The sequence below is a fragment of the Myotis lucifugus genome, unplaced genomic scaffold, assembly GCF_000147115.1.
Source record: "Myotis lucifugus unplaced genomic scaffold, Myoluc2.0 scaffold_2881, whole genome shotgun sequence".
NCBI lineage: Eukaryota > Metazoa > Chordata > Mammalia > Chiroptera > Vespertilionidae > Myotis > Myotis lucifugus.
The window spans coordinates 8,304-19,011 of NW_005873929.1; the positions used below are offsets into that span (position 1 = coordinate 8,304).

Sequence of the window (10,708 nt, forward strand, 5' to 3'; positions counted from 1 at the left end):
GATTTATCTTGTGGGAAGAGGCTACCAGGGGGAGGGGGGAGAGTGAAGAGGTTTTCCTGCCTGAGCGGCACCTTCGAGCAAGTGTGAGAAGCACAGTGAGAAGGGGAGAGAAAGGTGCCGACGCCTCAGAGGAGACAGAGGGAGGCTAGGAAAGGAGGGGTCCCCGCTGCCCCACCCAGCCTGGATCTGAGGGTTCGCCCAGCAGTGTCCACCCATAGCCCCGTGGCTGGGCTCACACTCTCTCTATTGACTCCCTGCCGGGATTTATGGACATTGCCCACAGCACCAAATGTCACTGGGTTCAGCCAGCCCGCAACTCCCGCTGCCCCCTCCCCCACGGAAGGCTCCCCTCCCTCCCTTTGGAATTGTCTAGGGGGAGGGGGAGCATAGAGCCCAGGCGTCAGGGCCAGGGAAGGGGTTGGGGGTAGCCGTTGAGGAATGCAGGGTTCAGGGACTGAAGGGGATTCCTGGGGCTGAAGGGCTTTGTGGACAACTCCCCGCCCCCAGCGGATTTAGAAAGAGAAGGCAGGCTGAAGCGGACAGACACCAGGGCAGCCTGGACAGAGACGAGGAGGAGGAGGAGGAGGAGGAGGAGGAGGAGGAGGAGGAGATGCCCTAGGAGGGTCCTGGGCACGTGGTGGAGCGCCAGGTGCTGGCCTGTGGCCTGACTATGTGGTGGGTGGGGGAACCCCCTGCCCGCCTTGGGTGGCTGTTCCTGGGGCCCAGCAGGTGGGGGGCGGGGGGGGGGGTGGGCAGCCCCTACAACCAGACAGCTGAACCATGTTCCAAAAGGCTAAGACTGGCCCCTCTCCACCCCAAGAGGACACACGTGATCCTGCCCTCCTGCCCCTCCCTCAGGGGGACTCACCCCCCCCCCCAACTCCCACAAAGGGCAAGGGTGGTGTCTCGGTGTGGACACCAGATGCCCAGCAGCCCCTCCCCACATGGTCCTGCGGGACTTGGCAACTTGGAAGGGAAGTGAGGAGGGGGTTGCTCAGGGAGCGGTAGTGACAAAGGGGCGATTCTTTCTCCAGCCCTGAGGGGTGGCCTTGTGGCCTCATTAGCCCGAGGCAGAGGCACTGAGCTGGGCTCCTGCGGGAGGGGAGAGCTTGGAGGAGCCAGCGGGAGGCTGCCGTGCTGGGGGGACCCTGCTGGTGTGGAGGGTGCTGCAGGGGCTGGGCGGGTCCCGTAGTCAGGCCCGCCTCGAAGGGCTCCTAGAGATGGGGCCGCGGGGCGGAGAGGGCGCTGGGCCCCGGTTGCAGACTTCCCTCCTCCTCCCTCGAGTCCTGGCTGCCCCCACGCTCCCCTTCTGGCCCAGGCCAAGACCCGACACCTGCTCTCACACTCGGGCTTGCCAGGCCTGGCCCTGCTCCCTGCAGACATGGCCGTGCCCGCCGCCACGCAGGCACACACCCTCACGCACCCGCACTCACCCAGGGCTCGGGCCCAGCACACACCACCCCTCATCCTCCTACGATCACCCCCGCACACGCAGCCACGCTCGCCACCACGCCTGCCTAGAGACCCAGACTCGCCCTGGCCCACCACCTCTCTGGGCCAGCTCCCCACTGGGCCCCATGAATAATTCACCCCTTTCTCTCTGGGCATCAATTATTCATCCCCTGAGATTCCCAGCCCTCAGTTCTCTTGGGGAAAGCCCCGCCCTGGCCCCGCCTTCTCTGTCGCCCCACCCCCTGCGGACCCGGGGCCAGGTCTACATCCGACCAGCGGCCCAGGGCTGCGAGTCTCCTGGAATCAGGAGAGATCTCAGGCCCTCGGGTCCGCCGGTGTGCCCGTGGGGGAGGCTGGGAGCTCCCCTCACCCGCAGCCACTGCCGACGGCCCGCCTGAGCTGCGGTGGCTCATCCCCCCTCCCCACGTGTTCTCCCTGCAGGGGCGACCCGGACAAGTGTGACATCTGGGGCAACACGCCCCTGCACCTGGCCGCTTCCAATGGCCACCTGCACTGCCTCTCCTTCCTGGTGTCCTTCGGGGCCAACATCTGGTGCCTGGACAACGACTACCACACCCCGCTGGACATGGCCGCCATGAAGGGCCACATGGAGTGCGTGCGCTACCTGGACTCCATCGCGGCCAAGCAGAGCAGCCTCAACCCCAAGCTGGTGGGCAAGCTGAAGGACAAGGCCTTCCGCGAGGCGGAGCGGCGCATCCGCGAGTGCGCCAAGATGCAGCGCAAGCACCACGAGCGCATGGAGCGGCGCTACCGGCGCGAGCTGGCCGAGCGCTCCGACACGCTCAGCTTCTCCAGCCTCACGTCCAGCACCCTGAGCCGCCGGCTGCAGCACCTGGCGCTGGGCAGCCACCTGCCCTACTCGCAGGCCACCCTGCATGGCACCAACAGGGGCAAGACCAAGATCCAGCGGAGGCTGGAGCGGCGCAAGCACGGCGGCGAGGGCACCTTCAAGGTCTCGGAGGACGGCCGCAAGAGCGTGCGCTCGCTCTCGGGCCTGCAGCTGGGCAGCGACGTGATGTTCGTGCGCCAGGGCAACTACGCCAACCCCAAGGAGTGGGGGCGCTCCCCGCTCCGGGACATGTTCCTCTCCGACGAGGACAGCGTCTCCCGTGCCACGCTGGCGGCCGAGCCTGCCCACTCGGAGGTCAGCACCGACTCAGGCCACGACTCCTTGTTTACCCGCCCGGGCCTGGGCACCATGGTGTTCCGCAGGAACTACCTGAGCAGCGGGCTGCAGGGGCTGGGCCGGGAGGACGCGGCGCTGGACGGCGCGGGCACGCCGCGGGGCCGGCTGCAGAGCTCCCCCAGCCTGGACGACGACAGCCTGGGCAGTGCCAACAGCCTGCAGGAGCGCAGCTGCGGGGGGGAGCTGCCCTGGGACGAGCTGGACTTGGGCCTCGATGAGGACCTGGAGCCCGAGACGAGCCCGCTGGAGACCTTCCTGGCCTCCCTGCACCTGGAGGACTTCGCCTCCCTCCTGCGGCAGGAGAAGATCGACCTGGAAGCCCTGATGCTGTGCTCAGACCTCGACCTCCGCAGCATCAGCGTCCCCCTGGGGTCCCGCAAGAAGATCCTGGGGGCCGTGCGGAGGCGGAGGCAGGCGCTGGAGCGCCCACCGGCCCTGGAGGACACGGAGCTGTGAGTGCCTGCCCCCCCCCCCCAATGGGCGGGGAGACAGGGGTTGGAGGGGGAGGGGATCTGCTTTTCCCGGAAGTGAGGGGTAGTCCCCATCCATCACATGAGGCCCCACTTATTTTCTTTAACCACGCCCCCCCCCTTCAGAAAAAGAGGCTGCCAATTGGTGAAGACTTTCACCCAGGCTTTCTTATCACAGCGAATGTAAAGTGCACCTCGGTTGTGGGCTTATCAGAATTTGGGGAAGTGGGTGTCTTAGTCTGGACAGACATGGTGGTCACAGTCATCATCGCTGGGATGTTTGGAGCCCTCCCAAGTCCCGGCTCCTTGCACTTGTCCTTTCATTAAATCCTCCCAGCTCCCCAGCGCGGGGCTAGATCACCCCCACTTTCTAGTGAGCAAGTGGGGGCTCAGAGGGTTTGGGTAGCTCACCCCGAGGGCCTGCTGCTGCTCGGGGCAGAGCTGGGCTGGCTCCCGGTCTATGTGACTCTAAAGCCTGGGGACTAGGTGACTCCCAGGAAGAGCAGTGTTGTCAACTGCGTTCCGGAAGCCACCGGGAGCTCAGAGCTGCTGCCACACTGGCCGAGCCGTGGCCCATCCCTGCCCCGACCCCTCCCTCAATGGCAAACCACAAGCCCTTTTCGTGTCTCCGGCCTTTACCCTACATGTGTGGGCAGGGGTTGATGTGGGGAGGCAGTCTGGTTTAGAGTTTGGGGTGTGGGGTGGGCACCCCTAGGCAAGTGTCCCCATTCCTGACCATCAGCCTGGCCAACGGTAAGTTGTCCAAATGGCCAGTCTTGGTTGAACCCGGCTCAGAGGCTCTTCTCTGAGGTCTGTTTCTGTCTCTTTCTCTACAGATAACAGGGGCCTTCTCTCCCAGACCAAAGTGAATTGCAAGTTGCCACAACCCACGGTGGGGCCACGAAGTCTCCACAGTTGCCAGCCCTGCAGCCCTGGCCCCTCCCCAGGGGCAAGGACTCGGAAGCAGAGGGTATGGCCTGGAGGCGCCCAGAAGGGGCCTGGAGCCCTTGAGCCACCCCCATTGGAGTGGCCCTAAAGGACATGTGGATTTGCAGGAGGCCCGGGGACTAGACTAGTGCTCATGAGAGCAGCTGGGAGTGGGTGTGTGAGGGGTGGGCGCAGCCTGTCCCAGGGGCCGCTGTCCCCCCAATCCCTCCTCCAGGGATCCCATTGCTCAGGCTGGACACTTGCTCATGTCCTGCATTTCTGGGAAGAGAAGAGTTTGGGCTGCCTCGCCTCACACTCCAGAGAGGTCCTGGCTCGACTCTTCAGCCAAATGCCCTGACCTCAGTCCCCACCCCTGCCCCTGGCACAGCCAGCCCCCCCTCCTTCTCCCACCGGCCATGCTGGGGAGTTGGAGTGCCAGGCTGGAGTGCGTGTGTGTGTGTGTGTGTGTGTGTGTGTGTGTGTATGGGGCGGGGGTGACTGGTGTCCTTCCCAGCTCACCCTGGGGTGGAGCCCAGCCTGACTCTGCCCTTCCTACCCTGTCCTCCTCCACCTCCCCTCTCCTTGGCTGAGTAGCCTGGCCCCCCAGGGACCCCAGAGGGTCAGGGCCACAGATGCAAGGTGCTAGAGTAACTGGCTGCAGTATTATGGCCCCGGGCCCGAGGCAGGTGGAGCTGGGCATGGCAGGGTGTCCAGCCCAGTATGGGCAGGCCGTCATGCGGACACTGGAGCAGCCTGAGGAGGTGGATAAGCTCAGCTGCTGATTGTCTCCAGGGCTCTGTGTGCCTGTGTTGCGGGTTGGTTGGTGATTTCCCTCAAGGCCTGGGAGCCGCTGGGCGGCCGCCTGTTCTGCATGAGTAGTGGCTAAGCGAGAGCTCGTAGGAGAAAGGCCAACCCCAGAGGGTCCTCAGACAGGTGTCCTCGGAGCTCTCCAGTCAGACCAAGGTCACAGATGTGGGAGACGCTCAGGGGCCCACCCACATGTGTGAGCACATGCCCACCCCCATGCAATGGACCCCATCCCCGACCTTCAGCTTGGAAGCAGCTTCTGCTGGGAGCACTGCCACAGCCCTCCCTACCCCACTCCTTCCCTGACTGGGGCAGGGAAAGGGAACCCCCAAAGAATGCCACAGGCCTCCCTTTGGGTGTCTTGGGTGTGGGCCCCGTCCGGCCATGCCCAGAGCTGGAGGTGTGATGGAGGTGGTCTGTAGTGCCTGGTCCCACCCGGAGGGCTGTGCTGCCTGCCACTGCCACCCTGAGGCCACCCCAGTCCTCCTCCCTGTTCTTGGCCTGAGCCTGGGGCCACCCCAAGTGCCGACTAGATTTCCTCTGGGCCCCAGGTGCCGCCCTTTCTCCCCTGTTCCTGGCTGTGCCCTGCCTCAGCCCCTCCTGTTCTCCTGTGCTGGGGGGGGGGGGCGGGCTCTGTGACTCCCACCCTGTGCACAGCGCCCCTCCTGCAGGTTCATTATAACCTTTTCAGAGTATGTTCTGCCGCATTGTCATGCCTGTGTCCTGCTCTTTAATCACGTGGGGGTGGGAGAGGGTTGGATGAAGTGGGCAAGGGGGTGGGGTGGGAGAGGGAGAGGGTCTTTTGTGCCTTTGAGGACTTGGTCCTATTCCTTGGAGGGAGTCTTGGGATGGGCGGCTGGGCACTCCTCCCTGGGCCTCTCCGCAGGGCCTGCCCTCACCCCCGGGCCTTCACCTGCTCCCTGGGCCCAGAATTTGGAACTGATGGAGAGAGAGGGCTCAGAACTGGGATGAGCCCACTGGAGACCCCCAGCAGCTGAGTGGGGAGGCGGCCCAGGCGCCATCCTGTTCCCGGGGCCTGCCTCTGCTGAAGGTAGGACAACGCTTTCTCTCCCTCTCACCAGGGTCTGCCTGGGCTTCTCCAGACACTGGCAGAAGCCGCATACCAGCACACGGCCATCCGCCACCTGGGCCCCATCAGCCCTGAATCAAGGCCCCCCCACCCCCCCCGGAGGCCTCCCAGGCAGCTCTTGGGGCAGCCCTGTTTAGAACCCTCCTTTCTTCCAGCTTCCCCTTAAGCTGCTCTGTTTTCTCAGTCAAGTTTGGGAAAGGGCTCTGGAGTTTTGTTCCATTCCCTAAGGATGCTGGTCCAAGTGCTTCTGCCAAGGGGAGTTCAAGACAACCCCCTCCCTCCAGCATCCACCAGCAAGGTCCCCAGGACCTCAGGGATGGAAGGTTGCCTAGCAACCTAGGCCACCTCCCTCCACTTTACACTTTACAGATGAAAAAGCTGCCAAGAGGAAGGTCCAGACCCAGACACAGGCCTCCTTTCCTCACCCTGGGTCTGCCAAAAGGGCCAATAAGACGTGAGATTCTGCCTCCCATGCTCAACGGGTTCATCAGCCCAGCGACCCCTACTGGCCAACCTGGTCACTGCACCTACCTCTGGAAAGACCGGCCTGTCCGGGCGAAGCAGGTCCAGGGAAGGACATGGGGATGAAGACTAGCATGAAGACTCGCAATGACAAGGGAGAGGATCAGAGCGTCAGCGCCGAGGCAGAGACTAACCCGGAGCAGTGGGGGCGGGGTCTCCAGAGGTCAGTGCGGCTGAGGGTGGAAGCCTGGGGCGAAGAGCTGGTGGCTCCAGAAGTCTGGGGGACGGACACACAGAGTGAAGGGGAGAATTTTACACCTGACTCAACTTGCTCCACTCATTCCCCTAAAAGTTTAGATCGAGTTAGGGCGATTCTTTCTAAAAGGTTAGGATAACCAATGATTCTTAGCCGTCGGGGATTACAATCTGATGATGATATGGACACTTTCCCTGGAAAATGCAAATGGGGCGCGCACACACTCAGGTGCACTTTCATTCACAACTTCAGGCCCTTCACGGGGCCCCAAGAGGCCCAGGGACCCAGGTTAAGAGCCTTCGTTAGCCTGCGGTGCCCGTATCATAAGGGATTACTGATGGAAGGAGATGAGGGTGGGGAATGAATCAGAGGCAGGAAGGGCCTCCGGGTATGTGGCTCAAGTTCTCATTTTACAGACGAGGTTAACTGAGGCCAGAGGGCAACGGACTGGCTGAAGGTCACAGAGCAGCCAAGTGGACAAAGTAGTACCAGGTTTCCCGATGCCTCCCATGGTGCCAGCTGCCTCCTGTGCCCATGTTAGCCAGTCCTGGACAGCGTGACACTCGGGTTTATGGGAGGCGGCCAGATCTGGGCAGCAAAACCATCTCTGCCCCTTTCTAGCTTATGGCCTTGGATAAGTTACCCCACCTCTTGAGTCTGTTTTCTCAGCTGTAAAATAGGGATTATAATTTATTATAATAACAGTGTTAATCCCATAGGTCATTAGGGGGTGAGATGATAATGGGGGAAAAGCACTTAACACACAGCAGTTAATAATGATCATGCTTATTGGTGGCCTGAAACAGACCATTGTTCCTGTGGTCCCGGCCCCACCCAGGTGGTGAGCCCTAGGCAGTCCCAGGGAGCAGTCTCCTGAGACTGAGCCCCTCCCCCACTAAATACCCATCCTCATCTGACCAGCAGGGGGCGATGACAACCCAGCCTGACCTGGTGGACAGGAACCTGGAGATGAGGAGGGCTCATGGACATCAGCCAGGCCTGGGCGTCATCCCTGTGCCCATGGCAGAGAGAACTGACGTGCTGGGTGGTCCCCAGACTCCCCTTTCAATGCTCCCCACACCGTCTACACAGCTTGGTCATACTTCAGAGGTGTGGGAGGAGTCACCATGGCCCTGAACCTCAGCCCTACACACACACACACACACACACACACACACACACACACACACACGGAAAACATGGGCAAGGAGGAGAGGGAAACAGGCAGAGCGAGCATGTGCAGGCCCTTTTCTTGCTGGAAATGGAAACCACGTTTTACTATCACTATCGATACCAAGGGGTATCAGATTTAAATCATATCAATATTCAACAATAATTACAATTGCACAAGAACTGCCATTAGCGATATCTGTATCTACCACAACACTTGCCCTTTGTGCTCCATTGGTATCCATTCTACAGAAATGATCTTTTCTGGCTAGTGTGGCTCAGTGGTTGAGCGTCAACCTATGAAGCAGGAGGTCAAGATTCCATTCTTGGCCTGGGTTGCAGGCTCGATCCCCAGGAAGGGGCGTGCAGGAGGCAGCCCATCAATGATGCTCCTTTCTTTCTTTTTTTTTTTTTTAAATATATTTTATTGATTTTTTACAAAGAGGAAGGGAGAGGGACAGAGAGTCAGAAACATCGATCAGCTGCCTCCTGCACACCCCCTACTGGGGATGTGCCGGCAACCAAGGTACATGCCCTTGACTGGAATCGAACCTGGGACCCTTCAGTCCGCAGGCCGACGCTCTATCCACTGGGCCAAACCAGTTAGGGCGATGCTCCTTTCTTATTGATTTTTTTCTCTCTCTATCCCTCTCCCTTCCTCACTTTCTAAAAATAAATAAAAACATATTTAAAACAAAAAAGAGAGAAATGATCTTAATACTCTCCCCAGAGAACTGTTAAGGTAACTGGTATCGCCTTCCTCCACACCGTCTCCGGAAACTGAGGCTCAGAGAGGCCAAGTGACTTGCCTAAGGTCACACAGCCTGGAGTGGGACCTGGGTGTGTCTGAGTCCAGAGCCTCGCTCTACACATGGCTCTCGGCCTCCACACTATGTGAGAACCCCGGCTCTCACTCCCAGCCCTGGCGTCAACCCCACCAGGCCCAACACACACCCTCAGGCTCACCCATATCCAGCGTCACTGGCACACACTGGACTGTGGTGCCAACCAGACTCAGAGGGAGCAGCCAGGTGCCCCTTGGGGAACCTCGCCAGCAAGGAGTCTGGGTTCCTAACATCCCTGCCTTGGGTTTTCAAGGACCTAACTTGCTGTGTACTTTGGAAAGGTAGCCTGGGCCTCCGTTTCCTTTCCTGTAAGGTGGGGACAGACTGGCAGCCCTCGGAGCCTCAGCAGTGCCCCCACCAGCACAAGGCTGGCCCCCTCTCCCTCACCCCCTCACTCCCTGACCTGCCTCTGGGCCGTGTCACCAACCTGGCTTGGTCCTTTCGGGATGGCTGGCAGCCTGGGAGGGCGGATAGAGGCTGCAGGCAGCTGGGGCAGGCCAGGGGTCGGGTCCTGGGAGGGGAGGCTGAGGCTGAGGCTGAGGCACCCTGTCAATGTGGGCCCGTCCTGCTGGAGCCAGGGGAGCTTGGGTGCCAGTCCCACTCTCAGATGACCAAGATCTGAGCCAGAGGCCAGGCTGCTTCTCCCCCAGCTCCCCGGGCCCCACCCCTGTGAATAATGCCGCTTGCCTCCTGGAGCCGGGCCTCACCGGCCTTTGATGACTGGGGTGTGGGAGTGGGGGGCATGATGGGTGGAAGACAAGAAAGGGTTAAAGACCCAGCCACCCAGGCTTAGAGCATAGAAATGGTTGCATTGCTGGAAGAGGTGCCCCCCAGTCTCCCAGGTCTCCAAACTCTCACGATCCCCCTCCAGGCCCTGGGGGCAGGGCAGGGCTCCTTCCCACCCCTCCCCCAACCACAACAATAATTAACCCAGTGAACCCCAGCAAATAAAGATCTGAATCACAAAGAGGAGGAGTCATCGCTGCCCCAGGGTGGGGAACTCCGGAGGTCCCAGGAAAGCCAAACCTAGCATCATCTGACACCCCACTCCCCACACCATTGCTGCCTCAGTAGGTCCATGGGCACCCAGTCCACTGGGGCCTGGGAGGCGGGCTCACCTGTCTTGGGTTTGGACCAGAGAGAAGATTAAAAATAAGATAAATAAAAAATAAAAAATAAAACCGTACATTTCTCTTCCCTGAATATTCTAGTATGTCCCAGGGGGAGGGGCTCAATGGTGAGATAGGGAGGGGGAAGGGCACCTCCCCCTTGTCTGATTTTAAAATCTCTGATATAAACAAAAGGTCGTTGGGTTTGGGAGAGAAGTCCTGGGCTTGAGTTCTGGCTCTTTCCTTCAGTACCTGTGGGTGCGTGCTGGGCAGATTAGTTCCTCTCTCTGGGCCTCCACCGATGAAAGTGTGATGACGCCTCCCTCCGCAGGTGTGGGGAAATCCCACACCCTAATACGCACGTGAACATCGAATGTAACTTCAAGGAGCAGACGTGTGTGTGGTGAGAACTGGTCTCTTAGGTTGTAAACCCCTTAGAATACTGACTGATAAAGAAATCCTGCCCTTTTATAAAGAATTGGAAGGACAAACTCGTAAGAATTCATGAAGGAAAACGCCAAGGAATACAGAAGGAATCTCCCTGCCTCCCTCCCTCCCTCTCCTGGTCTCATCACCCCTCCCAGAGGTCTCCTGCTGGAAGTGCGGCTGCCCTCACCATTCCAGACCTCATTTCCCCCCCGAAAAAGATATTTTTATTGTTTTCAGAGAGAAAGGGAGAGGGAGGGAGAGATAGAAACATCAATGATGAGAGAGAATCATTGACTGGCTGCCTCCAGCACACCCCCCCCCCCCCCCGGCCCACTGGGGAGCGAGGCTGCAACCTGGGCAGGTGCCCTGACCAAGAATTCAGCCGTGACCTCCTGGGTCATATGTTGATCCTAAACTGGTGAGCCACGCCTGCCAGCCAGGGCCAGAACTCTTTTATTTTATTATTATTATTTTTTAAAAATAT

General features: G+C 60.1%; 1 protein-coding gene across 1 annotated transcript in view; it reads left to right on the plus strand.

Moving 5' to 3' along the window:
• USH1G (USH1 protein network component sans) overlaps nt 1-3,115 on the plus strand; it is a 3,624-nt gene extending 509 nt beyond the window's left edge. Inside the window, exon 2 of the mRNA XM_006108631.3 lies at nt 1,894-3,115. Coding sequence (XP_006108693.1) covers nt 1,894-3,115 — 1,222 coding nt within the window. The remainder of the gene's footprint in view (nt 1-1,893) is intronic.
• The last annotated feature ends 7,593 nt before the right edge of the window (nt 3,116-10,708 follow it).